The 20,766-nt window shown below is 45.6% G+C and overlaps 1 protein-coding gene across 1 annotated transcript; it reads right to left on the bottom strand.

The window, feature by feature from the left end:
- Window positions 1–530: 530 nt before the first annotated feature.
- Window positions 531–14,577, bottom strand: LOC133382400 (collagen alpha-2(IV) chain-like). Its single transcript, XM_061622102.1, has 2 exons — window positions 14,426–14,577; window positions 531–2,846 (listed from the first exon to the last, which is right to left on the bottom strand). The coding sequence occupies exons 1-2, from the start codon at window positions 14,511–14,513 to the stop codon at window positions 2,071–2,073; spliced, it is 864 nt and encodes a 287-aa protein (XP_061478086.1). The 5' UTR covers window positions 14,514–14,577; the 3' UTR covers window positions 531–2,070.
- Window positions 14,578–20,766: the final 6,189 nt, after the last annotated feature.

The raw sequence follows: 20,766 nt of genomic DNA, 5'->3' as shown, positions 1-20,766 counted from the left end.
TCCAGGGGGCTGAAATTGGACGAATGAAAGCTCCACCAGACAACAACAGGAGAAGCAACAAGGAAGGCTGTTTTTTCTCACTGCATTTCAATTTGATTGTGCAAATCCTGGTGTCTCCAGCTGCCTGCTGTCTGTGCTCAGTTTCCTCACTCTTCTGCCCACCCCAACTCCTATTGGTGGAGCTTTCATCCAACTCCCCCAACTCCAGAAATCATCTTTTTTCTCCTGGTGCTGGCACTTTAAATAGTCATTGCGAGTCCTGTTCTTTTTTCTATATATGGCTATTGCACAGCACCACAGTATTGGAAATGAAGGAAAATAGGTCTGATGTTTATAATTGATTCCCACCTCAGATTGGGAAGGAAAGGTAGTTCAAAATTCCACTAAATGCTGGGGCTCCCTTCCCTCCCTGGGGTTTTCTTACCATCCTTTTCTACCCCTTGCCCCCAAACTAGGAAGCTGACACCAGAGTATTCACTCATGTCTATCGGAGGCCCCAGGTCCATTTTACAAGAAGAAATAAAATGGTGTTACAATACATAGTATTTTAATACATTTTGGCCCAACAAGAATACGAAAGGTACCACAACAAAGCAAGCAACGAGAGATGTGGGCAACAGAGGGAGGTGGTAGAGGTTGTTAAATACATTTAAAAAGAGACATACACAAAACAAATCAGGCTGGCATCGCAAGCAATTATAAAACAATTTTGACAACACAGACAAAGGAATGCAATGTTTTAGAGCGAATTCACATAGCCATTCTTCTGAGACGGTGGCTAGGGCAGCTGTCCCAAAGGTCTCTAGAGAATGTGGTTCTCTGCTTGGGGAGTTGGAACTCCGTGTCTATTGACATCAGGCAGGCTCCTTTGCTGTACTCTTTTTGGCACCTGCTTAAAACTTTTTTGTTTAGGCAAGCCTATCCGGACACATAGATGCTGGTGTGTTCTAATCTTTTTAGTCTGTTGAGGTTCCAATTGTTCTCACAGCGTTTTTAATGGCTTGTTTTTAACTGTTGTATTGATAATTTAATGGGATTTTTAAAAAAAACAGCATGGAGGTTTTCTACAATCAAGCAGTATATAATTGTTTGTAAATAAAATTATAACGGAGTGCCCAAAAGTGGAGGCGGTAGTAGGGTTGCCATATTGTCAGGAGTTGTGCTTCAGGACCGCTCCCAACCCTTGCCACACAAGCGTATGAGAGAAGTAAAGTCCTAGTCACAGAGACCTGGAAAAGCATTCTGTATCTTTTGCAGTAGATCTCACAAATCTCTAGATCTGTGCCCTCCCATTTCCCACTTAATCCCATGCATCTCCTCCTTTTTCCCACTGCCTGCAGGGCCATCAACAGTCCCTTTGTTTTTACCATCTTAAGCAGGTTTAACTCTCCTCATGGCTGCAGGACTGCATTCGGCTTGTTAGATTTTACACTATGCAGACCTGGTCCAATCTGGCCACCTTCACCATGTTCCAAAGCCACAGCATGTTTGACTGGGCCATGTAAATTGGTTCTCAATCACATGAGGCAGCAACTTGTTCATGACAGTTGTGGACCTAGTTATCAAGGAGAAAGAGTGTTGAAATTCATGGGCTGGGTGTTAGGGGCTAGATGGGGAGCATTGCAGTGATGAAACATGAACTGGGTAGGTAGGGAAGAAATTTCATAGGCATTATAGATCCAGGTAGGTATATTCAATGAATTTTGGGTGAGGGGTACTGATTAGGACAGAGTGACACTACAAATTTGAAGCTGGATTGCCACGGATCTCCCCCCCCCCCAAGGATCCTGGGTACTGTAGTCTTATGACAGCGTGGTGCATTTTTGTTAGGTGAACACTTCACACTCTTGGTCAGGAATCATAACTGCAAGTTTTGAAACTGTTCTAATTTGTGGCGTTTTAAAAGTGGAGGGGGAGGTGATTCTAAAATTTGAGAAAACACTGCATGAGATCACATAACCCTCCCAGAAGAATTGAGTTGCTTTTATCTGCTTGGAGAGATGGCAATAGAACACCGAGATTCCATCCACCCCATCTCATGTTCTCAGGATCTAAACCAGGCTGCTGCCCTTAACAGGCTGGTATGCAAGGGGGTCCTTGAACAGCACTGTCTCTCCCACTTTGTCCAACAGGCTGCAAGCCTTCAGGGATGGGGCCATAACTGCCATCGTATCTGCCCTGCGGCCCCAATGCTGTGGACCCACCACCATAGGTCGTTGAGCTGTAGGCATCTGTTCCACCACCATATGGAACTACGTATGGTGCATTAGGATAAAATTGCCGAGATGGCTCCTTTGACAGTGGGTAGTAGGGTCCACCCCGCTCCTGAGCAGTTGGTATGTAGGGGATCCCAGGATTCTTCCACACTGGGCGTGGGAAACCCTGACGGGTGTTATAGCCAATTCTGTAGCCAGAGTTTGACCCATCATAAGAGATGCCCCCATATTGTCCAGCAGCACCACCCTCATACTGGACAGGACTAACTGGCCTGCCAACCCTCACAGGGCCAGGTTCGCTTGGGCCTCCAAATTGAGCAGGGATACCCCCAAATATAGGCCCCTCTGGACTGCCAAACTGCTCAGGTCTGCCTGGCTTGCCATATTGGAATGGGCTATCCCCCTGGAAACTGGGGCGAAATGTAGAAGGTCTGCCTCCCAGCCCTCCCGAGGTTGCGGGACTGCCGCCCACTATGCGGGAATCTCCCCCATCAATGCCATCCGTTCCTGGCCTGGGTGGCGAGACATCAGGTTGGAGCAGCCCACTGAGCAAAGAGTCGCTTTTCACCCCAGGAGGCAGAGGCTGCAGGTCTTGCCCAAACGACTGGTCAATGCATCTGGAGGCTGAGCCTAGAAAGAGACAAAGCAACTCACTTTAGATACCACAAAAGTGCAGCTACATTTTTGGTCTGGAGCTTGCCACAGCAATCTATCATGTTGCCTTTGCCCCACCAGTGCAAGCAAAGGGTTTGGAAACTCGGGGGGTCCAGCACCCTGGCAAAAGGGAAAGCAAGGGGAGCAGAGAGTCAGGCCTCCAATCCACTCAGTATAGGTCAGTGGTAGAGTTCAGGATTGCATGCAGAAGGCCCTAAGGTTCAGTCCCCACAAACTCTGCTTGAAGGAACTTGGGTAGCAAGGCTGGGAAAGCCCTCATTCTGGGGAAGGGCCATAGCTCAGTGGCAGAACATCTGCCTTGCATGCAAAAGGTCCCAGGTTCAATCCCCAGCATCTCCAAGTAGGGCTGCAGTAGTGTAGTGGCACATTCAGAAGTGCAGGGTTCCTTCATGATAGTCACAGCCACACACCCTCCCCCCTTTTTGCTGCTGGGCTGAGAATGAGATCCTTGTTAATGCCTTCTCCAACAACAACTGGAACCAATAAGCATGAAAGAGTGTTAGCTACTGAGAAGAGTCTTCTCAGTGGCTGACTCACTTCCTTTCATTCTGATTGGCTCCAATTAGCATTAAAAGACAAGGAAGCATGTTAGAAGACTCTTCTCAGTGGCCAACACACACCCTTTTCATGCTGATTGGCACATAGTATGCTGGAGATATAGGGACCCTGCTCCCAAAAAAGTAAGGGGTCTAAGACCCCCTGAGACCCTGTATGGTACACCCCTGTAGGAGTGGGAAAGACTTCCTGTCTGAGACCCTAGAAAGCTGCTGCCACTCAGTGTAGACAATACAGGGCTAGATGGACCAATGGTCTGACTCTGGCATAAGGCAGCTGCCTGTGTTCCTAAGTCCTGGAGTCTGTTAGACTAGACTAGACAATAACTGGCCAGAAGGGTCAATGATCTGACTTCATGTAAGGCACCTTCAGCTATTCAGTCACCTGCCTGGCCCTCCTTAGTGGATTTTCATGCAACTTTTTTTCCCCCCTCATGGGGCAACAGCAAAAGAAAGAGGTCACTACTCAGTGGTAGAGTGCCTGGGCCTGCTTTACAGTATAAGATCCCAGGCTCTGTCCCTGCATGAGATATTTCAAAAAAGGATCTTCAGGACCCATTTGCACTGTATATTTAAAGTACTATGATACCACCTTTATTATTATTGTTGTTGTTGTTATCAACAACAACAAGATTTATTAGTCGCTTGTTTCCTGAAGGTCTCTTAAGAGACTTACAACATTGTTAAAAACCAAAATAAATATATCATACCATAATACTAAATAGTAAACAACCACCACCAACCCCATATAGCCACAGAAACCTTTGGCAGCACACTACTACACACATCATCTTAGTTTATCAAATGCCTGAGGAAAAAATATAACTCTTTACCTGGAGCTGAAAATATGTCAATGAATGCGCCAGGTGGACCTCACTTGTAAACCACTGTTATACCACCCCAAAGCATCCTGGAAACTGTAGTTTAAGGATACTGAGAGTTGTTATGAGACCCCTGTTCCCTTCTCAGAGCTAGTTCCCAGAGTGGTTTAACAATCATTCCCTCTTCACAGGGAAATCTGGAAATTGTAGGTCTGTGAGGGGATTCGGGCTCTCCTAACAACTCTTGGCACTCAACAAGCTACAGTACCCAGGATGCTTTGGGGGAAGCCATGACTGTTAAAAGTGGCATAATATTGCTTTAAACATGATCTCAGAAAGTGCATGTGGCATAACAGCACTACTGCAGAAGGATGCTTGCATGTTGAGATATCCTTCTTCAAAAGACACAACACTTCCTGCACTTAGAAAGAGGAACACCTCGGGGGAAATAGTTTTGGGCTGTGCCTAGGAACATCGGAAGCCAGCTTAAACAGATATTAATCTAGCTCAATACTGTCTACACTGACTGGCAGCAGCTCTTCAGGGTTCAGTCAGGACATTCCTAGCCATACCTGGAAATGCTAAGGATTGATCTCTCTTCATAATGGGTTAGTCTTGTGGAAGTTTTTAAATGGTGAGCATTTAAGCAGGCAGTTATCCACCTGCAATCTAAAATGGTATGCCACATCAATATTACAAATGTTGTGCATCAAGTGACCCTGTGTCTACTTTACAGAGGGCAGTTATAAGTGTTGCCTTAGGCATGGTTGGCATTCAGTCTCTCGGAATCAGTTCCTTATTTATAAAATGACAATATACCATTTTTAAGGCGCCCCCCCTTAGTGACAGAGATGGGGGAAATGCCTGTCCTAAGATATATGTATATCTGGAAGCAAAGAAAGTATCCTCTGTCTTTTTTGTGTGCAAATATATCCTGATTTAACTGATCAAGGAACTGTTTTTGTTTATTGAAAAGATTTGTTTGTTTGTTTGTTTTGGTGAATGGGGCACTGCCCTGCCAACTTCAGTGTGCCTTCAGCCAGTCCCCCCCTCCCCCCTGCCTTCTTCCTTAACAACCAGTCAAGAAAGATGGACATGTCTGCCGGCTTCCTCCTGAGTATTGCTCTTGTAGAACTCAGCAGGAAGGACTGGGACAAAATTAGCATTAGTTGGCTCTGCCTGTCATCGGCTCTGCCTCCACCCAATGACGGTCTTCCTTTCTTCTGCCCTACCAGTCCCAGTCAGCACTAGGCACCTCTGTTTATTTATGCAAAAGAAGACTAGGCTGCCCTTCAATTAAACAATCAGGGCAGCATGCAACACAATGGACTAAAAGTAAGATCTCTTTAATTGGGTGACAGCTGTCCCTCATTTTTACACCTCAGTGGAACTGACCAGTCAGTGAGTTTCAGACTTCCAGGAATGCCGTCAAGCACATTCCTTGCCAGGCTAGCCCTAGGAGGATCATGCTTCCCATGGGAAATCAGGATAGTTAAAAACAGTTTCAGTCTGTGTTGCGCTTGACCTCTGATGAGTGACAAGGTGCTTGGCAGTGAGAGAATGAGGAAAGGTGAGAAGTGGAGGCATTAAGGCAAAGAACAAAAAGGGCAGGGCAGGCTGAGTACCAAAACCCATGGGTGGCATGGAAGTGACGGGGTGTGTGGACTGCAGTCGCATCAGCCAAGGCAAACAACAGGGATTATGCAAGGTGTCATCATTCTGTTCACACACTCCGTGTCAGGGATGGGCACCCTGTGGCCCTCCAAATGTTGCTGGACTACAACTCCCACCATCCCTGACCCACTGACCATGCTGGCTGGGGCGGATGGGAGCTGAAGTCCAAGAACAAATTGCCCTCCCTGCTGAATGCAGACTAGGGAGTGAAAGATCTATCCATTTTGGTTCTCTCGGTTTCTCATTTTTCCAGTCTTAAAATTCAGTTCTCCACATCTCTGCAGCAATTTGCAGATTTTTTCTTCAATCCTCATGAAAATTCTCCAGCATTTTAGTGTGACTTTCTCCTAATAAGCACATTTTTGTTGGCAGTTTTGACTAACGCACACATTTCTGCAAGCCATTTCTCATCACATAATGCATTTTTGCATGCTATTTTCACTCATCTATTCATTTTTATGCACGCTTTCCCCTAACATGTACATTTTTGTGAACACTGGTTGGCAAACTGCATCATAAAATTTGAATAAGTGTGCCTCAGTTCTCATACTGTTTAGGAAAGGGCACATTTGATATAGTCTGCTTGCAATGCGAACGGAGTCGAAATTCTCACCCATCCCTAATGTAGACAGGTCGACAGCTCACTTTTTCCACCCCAAGGGAAATCACATCAAATGAAACCATGAGGATATTCCACAGTTCTCCTTCTGCTCTGCTTTCTAAACAGGAAGTAATCCTTGCCTCTCTGGGGGTCAGAGGAAAGAACCCTAAGACTGGAGTGGAGCGGCTCTTCTGTGGAAATGTTGGCATGAGCAAATCTTTCAGGACCAAGGATGCCATGCTTTCACTTAAAGAGGAATTGGAACTCCTGGCTTCTTCATGTAACTCAGAGACGTGCAACCGGTGTGCCCGGCCCCCCACGATGCTGTTGGACTCCAACTCCCATCAGCCCCAGCCAGCTTAGCAAATGGTCAAGGATGATGGTAGTTGTACTCCAGCAACATCTGGAGGGCCAGATGTTTAACTCCTTCTGTGTCTCACAGAGCAGCAAATAAATTATTGGGACAGTCCAGGACTTGGTGCATCATGGGTTTATTAAGCAGAAGTACCCTTCACAACCTCATGGTGACTTGAGCAGGCGGGAGACATTCCAAGAGTGTTGGAGAGCAGCTGTTTGATTGTGGCTTCCCACTCACCAGCATTTTAACTTCTTGAGCAATTGCTCAAGTCGGACGATGCCAAGTGGGAGGGAGGCTAGCTGAGGCATTTGGTCTGTTCGCGTATGTTTCTGAGTTGCCATAGTACATGTAGACACATCGTATGGGTGCCAGGCTCCATTTGTAGTGCAGCAGGACGCCTACCTGCACTGTCGAACTACTGCATGCAAATACATGTGCTCATGGAGCTCTGCTTCTTCATATGCTGACTGGAGCCATTCTGCAGGGTGCATTGGTTGAGATGACATGCATGTGCGTTGGAACCGTCTCCCAGTCGCCAAGTAGGGAAGGCTTACCAGCACAGAGTAGAACAGAAACCCGCAAGACTGTCGCCTTCAGCTGAGAGGGCCATCTCATCCCATCTCTTAGGCAGCACAGCCCTCGTGGAGCTGCTGGCATCCCAAGGCAGGCAAACTGAGGGTGAGCATACAGCCATATATTCTCTAGCCAGGCAAACAGTATGGGAAGCTGCCTGGTAGCAGGCAAGACTATTTTGTCTATGTAATATGGCATTGTCTGCTGCTCTAATTGGTAGCAGCTATATTATCGTCATCGTCATCATCATTAATTACCTGTCCTTCACCCAGAAGTCCCAGGGCGGGTTACAACCATTTTAAAACACATTATTAAAACAGTTAAAAGCAACCTAAACAACCTAAACCTTTCTGCAGTCTCGGGCTGAGGTCTTTCACATCCCCTGCCATCTGATCCTCTTTTAACTGCAGAGATGTCAGTGATGAACCCTGGAGTGTTTCTGTATACAGAGTGTGTGCTCTATCAGTGAGCTACAGTCCCCTACAACCCCTCCCTCTATTCCCTTCACAGAGGCACTCAGAGGCACTCAGCCCAAAATATCAGGGGTTATGTAAACAATAAGGGTCAACAGAGGCCATCCAATGAAGGTTCGGGACAGACAGTAGAAAGTACTCACCACAACATAGTTAAATTGTGGGATTTGCTCCCATTAGCTATAGTGATGGCCACCAACTTGGATGGCTTGAAAAGAGGATTAGATACTTTCATGGAGGATAAGGCTATCAATGGGTGCTAGCCATGATGGCTAGGTTCTACTGCCACTGCCAGAGGTGGTACTACTCAGAATACCATTTGCTGGGAATCACAAGTGAGGAGAGTGGCTATTGCGCTCAGGTCCCGCTTTGGGGCTTCCTGTAGGCCTTTGGCTGGCCACTGTGAGAACAGGATGCTGGACTAGATAAGCCACTAGCTTGATCCAGCAGGCTCTTCTTATGTTAACAGTGGACGTCTGCATGGTGCTGCCAATGCCCCAGAGCTTGGAAAAGTTACTTTTTAAAACTACAACTCCCATCAGCCCCAGCCAGCATGGCCACTGGATTGGGCTGATGGGAGTTGTAGTTCAAAAAAGTAACTTTTCCAAGCTCTGCACTGCCCCTCTCAGCACTGACCAGACTCTCCCCAGGACTACCATGACTGCACAGTTGCTGTTTGTGCATGCTGCCACTTCCCCCACTCTCCCATCTGTGCTGCTTCCGCTGCTGTCCTCCGCTAAGCTAGCTGGCTTATCCAGCAGCAGCAGAGTGCTGCAATGGGATAGGAGCCAAGTGGCTGCTTGGCTCCAAATGGTACAAGGTAGCTTACACTTTATATCCCCTGTGGGGCCTGGTCACAACTCAGTGCTAGTGCATCTGCCTGGCATGCCGAAGGTCCCAGGCTCAATCCCCGGCATCTCCAGGTAGGGCTAGGAGTAGAGGTGCATGAGAAATTCGATTCACTTTGCATTTTAAGCCAAATTTATCAAATTTGCACGTTCCGAAACAATATAAGAACCAAAACACAGGCATCCTTCAAAATTCGCACTTATTGGAATTTTGCAATGCAGTTTGCCAGCCAACCAATGTTTACAAAAATGAATTTGTTAAGGGAAAGTGTGTAGAGAAATGAACATTGGAGTGAAAATAACATGCAAAAATATGCATTATATGACAATAAATTGCTTGCAGAAATGTATACATCAGTCAAATTGACTGCAAAAATGTGTTTATGAGGGGAAATTTGCACTAAAATGCTGGAGAATTTTCAGGAGGATTTTTTTTTTTAAATCACAAATTGCTGCAAAAGTGTGGAGAACAGAATTTAAGATTGGAAAAATGAGAAATGGAGAGAACCAAAACTGACAGAACCTCTCACCCCTAGCTGGGAGAGACTCCTGCTTGAAACCCTAGATAGCTGCTGCCAGTCAGTGTAGACAGTATGGAGCTAGAAGGACCAATGGTCGGACTCAGTCATAAGGTAGCTTCCTATGTTCCTATCCCCAACAATGCAGTGCCTGACATGGGTGGGAGATCACACATGGCAGCTGGTTGGCTCCCATCCTGCCAGGGACAGCTGCCCTAACTGGCCCAGGGCCATGGTGACAATGCTGGAGGGATGGTGGCAGAGGCCCAGACAAAGCATAGCTCCAGTGGACCCTGCTGGGGCATGGGGCCCCCGGCCACTGCCCAAGTATCCTGGGTGACGCCAGGCCTTTGTGGCAACCTTCTAGGATTTTGTACAATAGCATGTAAGAAAGACCACCTTGTCATGCTGCAGACTCTACCATCAGACTCAAATCTGGCAAAATGAATCATTCTAGGGAGAACGTAGGAAGCTTCCTTATACCATCGGTCCATCTAGCTCTGTATTGTCTGCACTGACTGGCAGTGCCCCTCAAGGATTTCAGACCCGAGTTCCCTCTCAGCCTTACCTGGACATTCAGGGGGTTGAACCTGGGACCTTCTGCATGCAAAGCAGATATTCTACCATTGAGCTGTGCCCCTTCCCAGTCTCCTTTTCTCTGGCTAGTCTACCCAGTAAAAAAAGATCTTCAAAGCACTGATCATGTGTCTGCAATTATTTGTTTGCTACGGAGGGACACCGTAGGGATGGGCAACACCTGAAGGCACTTTTTGCTGGAATGTGGTAGCAGCAGCGGCGGCGGCTGTCTGAGCCTTCAAGGTTCCTCTCCTGCAGAGTCACCACTGCTAATAACCCCCTTGGCTCTGCAGGCCTTTCTGCTTCAGGCACGCCCACGGGCTTGATACCCGATACTGCCTCTCATTCCCAAGCTCTGAGTGTATTTGGAACAGGACCCGGGAATTCTGACTCCTAGCAACAAACTGTTTTTTCCAGTCGATGGCAATTCATAAAGCAAAGCAAAGCTTCCATCCCCTGGGTCAGGCTCCTCTCTCCTACCGGACATTTGCCCCTGGCAATGGGCAGCCCTAGAGTATCAGGTAACATATATCAGGCGGTAGCAAAACTGCAGCAAAGGCAAATGCAGGAGAAGGGACAAGAAGAACTAGAAAAGGAAAAATGAAGAGAGAGGAAAAGAGCATCAAAAGAGCAGCTGTCATTCTCAGCATCTAGTCTTAAGTTTCTAGTCCTCTCCATCCCTCACCTGCATCCGGCATCTCATCTCCCCTTTCACTTTGCTTTAGTGCACATGTTGATTGTTGTTTGATGATTACTACCTTATGATTTTATGTTGCTAACCACTGCTGTTAAAAAGAAGTTTATAGGTCCTACAAACAAACAAACAAACAAATATTGGCTCCCTTTCTTTCTTACTCCCATTAAAGGCACTTTGCCATGCTGTTCCTTGTGACTGGATCAGATCCCATCTCCCAATTTGTGGTGCATTGACAATTCTTCCATATTTTACTTCTACCCTTCTCCAATCAATGAGAAAATAAATTGCATTGCAAAGTTATCAAATGGGAGGGAAAACTGAGGTCAGATTCTCATGGGTGGGATGCCATGCAACGGTTTTTTTGCCCACCTTACTTTTGAGGAGGAGTTTGGCTTTGTGAGTATCCTTTCTATCATTCAACAAATCACCTTTCTGGTGGCCTGCATTATACACCTGACCTGCATGCCTGTGTTTCCTGAAACCCCATGACATCCTCAGCGTGGGTTTTCCTGTACATGCAGGAAGCCAGGGAGGCTCATCTCTACATACTCCTGACAGCAGTTTATTATTGTTTTTAAGGGAGGTCTTTTTGCTTCTGAAGAAATCCGTGTGTAATCCTTTTTTTAAAAAAGGTAAAAAAGAAGGGCTTAAACAAAATCAGCAAGCACACCAATCTCAGGCACGTGATAGACAGTGCACTGCATTTCCTGCGCTTCAATAAAAGTCCAGGGGTTGACATCACAAAATGTGGGGAAGGGTCATAGCTCAGTAGATCACGGCACCAGCCTTGCATGCAGGTCCCAGGTTCAATCCCCAGCATATCCAGGTCGGGTTGGAAGAGAACCCTGCCTGAAACCCTGGAGAGTCACTGCCAATAAGGCTGTAAACACACTAGTCGCCAGATCAAAGTGTTTCCATTAGTCACACCTGGAAACAGAACGGGTTTATATGCCAATCAGGTGTGAAATCTCTTTGAAGCTGAATTTTTTTTTAAAAAAATGCACTCAAGCTGCTCCCACCAGGTTTTACACTAAAAACGGGGTGGGGTTTGACTAGCATCGTGTGCCCCCGTTTTTAGAAGAGAGAGGTGGAGACACACTAGAACTGGCAGAACTGGAGGCCACATTCACACCAGACATTTATTCCACCATTATTCCACTTAAAACAGTCATAGCTTCCCTCAAAGAATCCTGAGAAGTGTAGTTTGTGAAGGATTCTGAAAGCTGTTAGAAGGCACCTGTTCCCCTCACAGAGGTACAATTCTCAAGAGTTTTCTGAGAAGAGGAAATGCCTGTGAAGCCACTCTAGAAAACTATAGCTCTGTCAGGAGAAGAGGGGTCTCCAAACAACTCTCGAGAGCCAGTGTGGTGTTGTGGTTAGAGTGTTGGACTACGACCTGGGAGACCAGGGTTCGAATTCCCACACAGCCACGAAGCTCACTGGGTGACCTTGGGCCAGTCACTGCCTCTCAGCCTCAGAGGAAGGCAATGGTAAACCCCCTCTGAATACCGCTAACCATGAAAACCCTATTCACAGGGTCGCTATAAGTAGTCTATTTCCATTTTCAACAACTCTCAGCACCCTTCACAAACTACCTTTCCTATGATTCTTTGGGGGAAGCCCTGACTGTTTAAAGTAGAACAACAGCGGAATAAATGTCTGGTGTGAATGTGGCCTACGTGTGTTCCTTAATCTGGAATATACTGAGCTAGATGGACCAATGATCTGTCTTGGCAGAAGGCAGCTTCCTCTGTTCCTGTGTTCTAGATCATGGGCGCGGAACTGAATCTGGCTTGCGGACCAGACTGTTACCTCCTCCACCCCTTGTGGGCCAGGTTTGATATATGGGCGGAGCCACCCACATCGGTCCCTTGATGTAAGGTGACCTTTTCTTCCAGCAGCAGTCTTTGCAGGGTGCTTTGCAAAGCACTGGGCAATATAGTGCTTTGCAAGAGGATTAGCAAGACCGGACAGTCAGCTGATTGACAGGTCTTGCAAGGCCCCTTTCGAAGTGCTATCTTGTGTAGTGCTTTGCTTGGGCTTTGCAGGCACTGCCGACCACCTGCAAATCCCCTTTCAGCTGAAACAGGTTTTTACCGGCCCCACACCTGACATCCTATCTCCATCATTAAACGCAAAGGCAAGCTCCGAGTTGCAACCTGGCAAACCTAACACAGTGGCATCACAAAAGGCAAAGGCAACAGACAGAGGTTAGGTGCCATCAGGCCTTTATGAAGTTGTGAATGCTGATAATTGCACTCATTGATGGTGTCGCAGTAGGGATGGGCAAGAAATTCATTTCAGTCCACATTTCAAGCCACATCTATCATACTCACACTTTCCAAAACAATATGAGAACTGAAGCACAGCCCGCCTTCCAAATTCAGACTTATGCGAATTTTGCAGTGCAGTTTACCAACCGACCAATGTTTACGAAACTATGTATGTTAGGGGAAAGTGTTCATATGGAAGAACATATGAGTGAAAATAACATACACAAATGCATTATGTGATGAAAGATCACTTGCAAAACTGTGTAAGAGAAATCTACACTGAAATGCTGGAGAGTTTTCATGAGGATTTAAAAAAAGATCCGCAAATTGCTGCAGAAATGTGGAGAACTGAATTTAAGACTGGAAAAATGAGAAACTGGCAGATCTTTCCATCCCTGCATCATAGACCCCAAGAATACTGTGGCAAGAGTCAAGTCTTATGCCTCAATGTCTCGGGATCCCTCTAGACTGGCTGTTTTATTGTGGGTGTATTCTGCAAAATGTTCTCAACACAATAATAGTGCATTAGTGGTGGATTCAGGGCCGGCTCCAAAGGGTGGCCAGGTGGGGCTCTGGCTGAGGGCCCCTGGGGCTACAGGCCTGTGCTCCCCTTCCGCGATTCATGGCAGGATCGCTGCCACGGATCGCACTGCAAGAGCTCCAGAGCCCCCGCCATTCCCTTGCTTCTTCAACCTATTTTTCTCAGCTGCTGTGTGGTTGCGCGCACAGCACTGTCTTTAACCAAGATGGCGGCTGAATTTCTCTAAGGGGCTGAAGTCCCTGCTGCCATCTTGGCTGATGACACACATGCGTGCTACGCGCACACATCCCTGCCATGAGCCAAGATGGTGGCAAACGATTCAGCCCCTTAGGAAAACCTCGGCCGCCATCTTGGTCAAGGGCAGCACTGCACGCACAACCACACAAAAGCCAAGAAAAGTAGATTGAAGAAGCAAGGGAATGGCGGGGGCTCTGGAGTTCTTGCCATGTGATCCGTGGCAGCGATTGTGCCATGAATTGTGGAAGGGGAGTGCTGGGGCCCAGGGCAGGCTTGTGCCCAAGGGCCCCAGCACATCTAGGGCCAGCCCTGGGTGGATTTATTCTGTTTTAGTTTGTTCTGTGATGCTTCATCAATGGTACCACATTATTGCTTTACAGAGGGGCTATAGCACCAGAAAAGCCCAACAAAACTAAACCGGAATATTTGTGATATAAAACAGTTATGGGATTTCAGCAGGAAGTTGCAGGATATGCACTGATTGGAAGTGAAGCCATGTGACTGCCCCAAAACTTTTGCAGGCATGCCACAAACAGTATTGAAAGCAGGATCACAAGTGGCCGCCCGAAAGCATCATGAAGACAAATCATCATGAATGCACAACAAGGAGGACAGCTGGAGAGGCCCTCCCTGCATTGTATAAGCTAGTTAAGCTGTAAAATGGTTGAGTTTTTAATTGTGAGCTGCTTTGGGGATCCTTACTGGGGCCAAAAGGAGGGCTAAAAACGGTTTTCTAAATAAGCCAGTCAATACCCAGAAAGCACAAATCCCTTGTGTCCTACCAACATACCTTGCAGATGGAGACAAAGAACCAGAAGAAAGGCCATAGGAGCCATGCCACAGAAGGGCCCTCTCCCAGGGGGACTACCACCAGTCATCTTGGGAGGCCTCTGAGGAGAAAGAGCAGCAGTTCTGCTTCCCTCCGCTGACTCTGCGTTGGAATGAAGGAAGTATGCAGCTCCCTCCTCCATACTCTGGGATTTATATTGCCGGAGTCCAGCCCAGCCCTGCCCTGCCCTGAAAATAACATCCCTAGTCGGGACTGGGACGCTGCATTCCATCTGCTGTATCATTGTGGTTGGGCACACCTCTCAGCCCTGCTGCCATTAACCTTGTGGGGCTTCAAGGTGCACAAGGTGGTTGGAGAGGGAAATGAGGACAGGCATGATATAACGAGCGGGTCCTGGGAGGGATCAGGCTGGGGTTGAGGGAGATAATATGGAGAAGGCAGGCCCATAGGGTGAGGATTAAACAGGGTACTTAGCCTCTGGGAAGAGGAAGAATGGTTACTAGAGCATGTGAAGGGAGGGCTCTTGACACCAACCCAAAACAGTTACCAGCTTTTTCCTCTGCATTCTGCCTTCTGTTAATAAACAGCTGGGAGAAATGGATTTATCAGGATAAGGGGCTCTCTTCACTCCATGGAGGCGAGTGGCTCTGTGTGATGGAATCTACGTTAAATTTTACCTTTGTAGTCCCTTTAGTACCAATCCCTATATATATGTGTGTGTGTGTGTGTGTATTGTCTTTTATGTATTTTAATTTATTTTAATGTTGTTGTGATTTTCCTGTTTACAATTTTATTACGTACATGTTTGATTTTATTTTTTTAAGCCGCTCTGTGCCCTATTATAGGGTAGAAGGGCGGGATGGAAATATTTTAAATAAATAAATAAATAAAATCTGCTCTGGATTTTAGCCTGCACTTTCGAGGTGCTGTCCAAAGTGCTGAACCGATTGTAGGAATAGGTTCCAGCACCTTGGTCAGTTCCTTGAAAGTTTGGCCTAAAACTCATGGCGGATTCCATTGCCCCACTGACATGGAGCCACCAGCTGCTGCTGCTCACTTCATCTCCATGTTAGGCAACATCTTGCCTGCTGGAGCATCTGTTTGTCACACAGCTGTTAAAGGCACAGGAGCTCTGTCAGGAGGGGAAAGTTGGCCATCTTCGTGCCAATGGGATGACTCCAGCTTAGTCACTGTTAGCTGTATGACTTCCATGAAAACAAGGGAACTTTCCTTTTCTTGCCTACCCCCTCCCCCGGTGCATGCCCCACACTGTCTCCAAATCTAATTGGGATGGTTTCGGGCAGGGATTTTTTTCTAACTGCACAAAGCCATCATCAGGCACACACACACGCACACAAAGTTGAACGAACATAAAGCATGTTTTTTGCTCCTTGCTTTGCTTGCACACCGTATCAGTGGCGGCTTCTCCATAGGAGTCAGTCGTTCTGATCTACTATACAGTGACAGTTCGTTTATGAATCTGTCTTAGTTCAGTAACTAACAGGTGCAAACAAAGGACTACTTTAAGGGCTTTTCCCAGGATGCAACAAAAGGTTACCTGCCTAAAGATGACGGTGAAGAAGGAGAAGGTCTTTTAACATGGTTTGGCCAATTTGTTTTAAGGATGAAAACTGAACATTTGTGTACAAGCTGTCCCTGACATTGCCTGTCATTTAAGTGCTTAATAAACACAAATGCTTATCATGTATAATCCCCCCACTATTTTTCAAACTGCACATTCTCAGCTTTCCAACTGCACTTTCCCCCCCAGCTCCACATTGTGTTGTCTAACTGCACACCAGAGGTGTAGTGGTCCAGGGTGGGGACAACTGCTTCGCTTTTCTTTTTCAATAAGAATACATGTGTAAATCTGGAAAGATCATCTACAATCACTAAATAAAATCTTGCCCCACCTTTTGAGCACTGGAAAGGTCCAGCCAAATCCACATGTATGAGTTGATAGGGTTTAGTAGTAGTACTTTCACAGCTCTTATTGACAGGAGTCACAGTCATTTTTGTTTTATAGCATACCTCACATTCATCCACATGCTCACAATGTGTTAGTTCCAAATCTTGACTATGCTTTGGAGTATTTTTCACTTTCTCAAAATGTCCGTGCCCTAATTTTCTGTGCCATTCATGTATACAGTTTTCGTGTATGTTTTTATTTACTCCTATCCAGGCACACGTGGGTTTATCAAGCTTGCTCTCTACCATAAACATTTGGTTCTGTAATTTCCCTTGCATACAGATTTCACCATCTTTTTTCACAAAACATCTATTCCCTTCAAATGTAATTTTACAACCTATTTGAGCTAGTTTTTTCACCAATAGTATGTTATATTTTAAACCAGAAACTAATAACACATCTGTCAATATAGTTCTCAAATTACTTAACTTGAGCGTGCCTCTTGCAATTGCGTCCTGAGTCGATCCGTCAGCCAGATAAATCTTCTCTTGCACTGGCTTTGATGTGTAAAATAAACTAGAGTCTGTGATCAGGCAATTAGACGCCCCGCTGTCGAGAAGCCATTTAGAGTTAATTAGTTTATTGTCCTCCTTAGTAATAAAGTTCACACTTGGTCTCTGACGTCCAAAGTCCCTGTTACTTCTCTTCTTACTTAAACAATGTCTCTGTATATGTCCTCGGGACCCACAAAAATAACATATTTTATTCTCTTGCCTGTTTCTTTGATATTGTTGTTGTTGTACAGCCTCAGTCTCTTTTATCTCAGTCCTCTTACTCTCTTGTCTCCTGTTCCACTCTTGTTGAAGTTTCTGTTCTACAAAGTCCAGAGATAAAGTTCCGTCTGGTAAAGTCTCCAAACTAGAGACCAGTACATCCCATTTTCGATTAAAAGAAGATAACAGTATATAGACCATCTGAATGTCACTATGATGTACTCCTCTATCTTGAAGTTCAGCAAATAATCTACGAAATTCAGCCAGATGCTCTGTCATAGTCACTTCATCTGTAAAACGCATCTGATAAAGCTTCCGCGCTAAACACAGCCGGCTCCCTGCGGTTTGCTGCACATGAGTGGCCCTTAGCTTTTCCCACATTTGATTAGCTGTCGGCTCATTACTCACCAGCAACAGTTGAGAATCAGACAGCCCCAGAGTAATAAAAGCCTTCGCTTTCTTGTCTTTCTTCGTCCACGCTACTGAAGGAGCTGCCGGAGGGGGGTTTTCTACTATGTCATTCAAATCTTCTTTAATCAGAACTGCTCTCATTCTCCATTTCCAGCTGGAGTAGTTTACAGCATTCAGTCTCTCCATTGGCATCCCGGATGACAGGTTTACAGCCATGTTGTCCACTCTTTACTTGCCTCTTTCTTGCACTTTCTTTTCTCCGCTGCAACGTCACGTAAACGACTCTTGAACCCCTTACTTTGTGTGATAAGCTGGGCCCATAACCCCTGTCGGTGCGTGCGTATAGATATCATACAAGTAAGAAATTCTAGTGTCGAATAGATCCAGTGAATAAGCCAGGCCAGGCAAGTTTCTTGTAAGAGTCTTTACTGACAAAATACAAAACACAGTTCTCTCACTCCAAACGACTTTCCCCCACACCAGAGCTTCTGCAAGAGCAGCTTCTTATCTACGGGGTTGCCCTTGCCAACCACCTGCTGGCCTTGAGGAACCTGGCAACCCCTCTTGCTCTGTTTAACCCGTTTGCTTCAGGTTTCCTTCTCTCACTGAAAACCCTGTCTGTGAGTCTCATAACTTGCTTTACTGAACAACAGTTCTTAGACAATTTACTTTTTTGGGAGCAGGGTCCCAGCAGGGTCCCTATGTCTCCAGCATCCCACAAGCCAATCAGCATGAAAGGGGAGAGGGTTAGCCACTGAGAAGAGTCTTATAACATGCTTTCTTTTCCTTTCCTGCTGATTAGAAGCAATCAGAGTGAAAGGAGAAGGCATTAACAAGGATCTCATTCTCAACCCCACAGCAGAAAAAGAGTGGTGATGGCTGTGACCCTGTACTTCTGAATTGCCACTACCTACTGCTGCACACATACACACACAAAAAAACTTGGTTAGGGGAACCCCCAGAGCAGATGTGAGGGGAATGTATGAGAGCACATGGGAGGAGAAGAGGTGGGGGAAGTTGTGTTGGGCTTGCGGAAGTCCTTCCTTTCACTCAATGATCTACAGCTAGGGATGAGTGAGAATTTTGATTCAGTAGCCAAATCTACCAAATTTGCACATGCTAAGCAATATGAGAACCAAAAACCAAGCCATCTTTCGAAATGTGCACTCATCTGAATTTTATGATTCAGTTCGCCAACCAATGTTTACCAACATGTATATATTACAGGAATATGTGCATGCAATGATTATATTAGTGAAAATAGCATACAAAATGCATTATATGATGAGAAATGGCTTGTAAAGATGTGTACATTAGTCACATTAAAATGCTGAAGAATTTTCATGAGGATTTAAATAAAAAAATCCAAACATTCCTGCAGAAATGTGGAGAAACTGAATTTAAGATTGGAAAAATGAAAAACAGAGGGAACCGAAACCGACAAATACTTCTATCTCTACTTAAAACCCAATGGATTCAGACGTTGTTTGGAGGTGAAGGACATATTCATTTTTTATTTCATACTTTGATGAGTTCAGTACAGCTTTGGTGTTTGGTGTCTGGTTGCTACAATGTTCATTCTTGGCCACACTGGGTACTGCAGCAATGAATACTTAAGTAATTATATCAGTGCCCAATCTAACTCCATGTCCTATCTACTGAGTGTGGTTAACTATGATGGTGAAGGTTTATTTAAACAACATTACATGTTTCTGCCCTGTGGAGCTTACAATCATAACTTTGATGGTGAGTAAGAAAACAGAGAAGAGAGAGACTAGGCTAAGAATATTGAGGGCACTCTCACAACTGGAACAATTGTATTAGTAGTATTTAATATTTACATTCAGTGAATGCCAGTTTGCTCCAAAGACAGCACATTGGAATAGCACACAGATTTAAATCCCTCCCCACCTCACTGGGTAGCACTGGACAAGTCATTCTCTCATGATCTCAATTGCCCATCTACAAAATGGGTATAATAAAGACAAAAAATTGCATTAGCCATATGGCTGTCTGTGCAAAAAGTAACAAATCAAATCAGATGGGTACAATGCGTCAAAGAGTTGTTACTGAACACAGATAAAAGGAAAGCTTTTTACATTTTACACTTTAGGCATTTCAGTTGAGCAATATGACTTCTTAGTAATAATCAAATGTGGCCCTGACTGTGCTGACGGCTGAAAAGCCAAAGGATTATGAATGCTGTCATGCCCCATGGGCCTTGTTTTTAGATTAAATGTGGTGCATAATGATTTAAACAAAAACAAACCAACAAACCTTACCCACGTGCAATTCCACACAGCACATCCAATGCGCATTTAAAACACATGAAGTTCCTCAAAGAATTGTGGGAAGTGTGGTTTCCTCCTCACAGAGCTATAAATTCCCAGCAACCTTAACAAGCTACAGTTCCCATGATTCTTTGGGGGAGGTCAGGTGCATTGGATGTGTTTTAACCTATTGGTGCAGGTTCAACACTGAGACTATTTCCCGGGTAAATATGCACAGGATTGTTGCAGCCTTAGTGAGCTTCATGACTGAACAAGGATTTGAACACTGGTCTTCCAGATCCTAGACTAGGGATAGGGGACCTGCAATCCTCCAGCTGCTGTTGGACTCCATTTCCCATCATCCCTGACCACTGGCCATGCTGGCTGGGGTGGATGGGAGTAGGAGTCCAACAACATCTGGAGGGCCACAGGTTCCCACAATCCTGGCCAGCACACCAGCCACTACCCTACATTGTCTTGGGAGTGCAACAGCCAGCTGAAGTAAGGAAGGACATTTGGATTAGGATTTAAAATGTCCATTACAATTCTCTAAGCAGCATTTAATATTTTCTAGACAATTTTAGTGCACCATTTTCTTCACTAGTATATATTCACTAGTTCTTGGTGGCTGCTTTGCAGATGGAAAAAGTCTTAAGAAAAGCACTGATTGGTTAAAGCCCTGTTCTTCAACCTTGGGTTCCCAGATGCTGTTGGACTACAATTCCCACCAACCGCAGCCCACTTAGTCAATGAACAAAGATTGATAGGACTGTAGTCTAGCAACATCTGGGAACTCAAGGTTGAAGAACAGTGGGTAACTGTTTAATCCTCTGATTAAAGTAAGTAGGTACTGACGTATAATCTTATCCTGTATTTGTGATCTGACTTTCTGGATACCCAGCTGCATTGTAACAATGCCTACTCAGCAAAGAATAAGGTCGGCTTGGGGTTGTCCATTGCCACATCTTTTTGTTAAGC

The sequence above is a fragment of the Rhineura floridana genome, chromosome 3 (genome assembly GCF_030035675.1).
Source record: "Rhineura floridana isolate rRhiFlo1 chromosome 3, rRhiFlo1.hap2, whole genome shotgun sequence".
Taxonomy (NCBI): Eukaryota; Metazoa; Chordata; class Lepidosauria; order Squamata; family Rhineuridae; genus Rhineura; species Rhineura floridana.
The sequence above is the reverse complement of the archived record's forward strand: the minus strand, read 5'-3'. Positions and strand labels throughout refer to the sequence as shown.

Excerpts from the sequence above, each read along its gene's own strand:
- LOC133382400 (XM_061622102.1), bottom strand. The coding sequence starts at position 14,513 with ATGACTGGTGGTAGTCCCCCTGGGAGAGGGCCCTTCTGTGGCATGGCT. Across the intron at positions 2,847-14,425 it reads TCTTTGTCTCCATCTGCAAG|GCTCAGCCTCCAGATGCATT; the intron begins GTATGTTGGTAG and ends GTCTCTTTCTAG.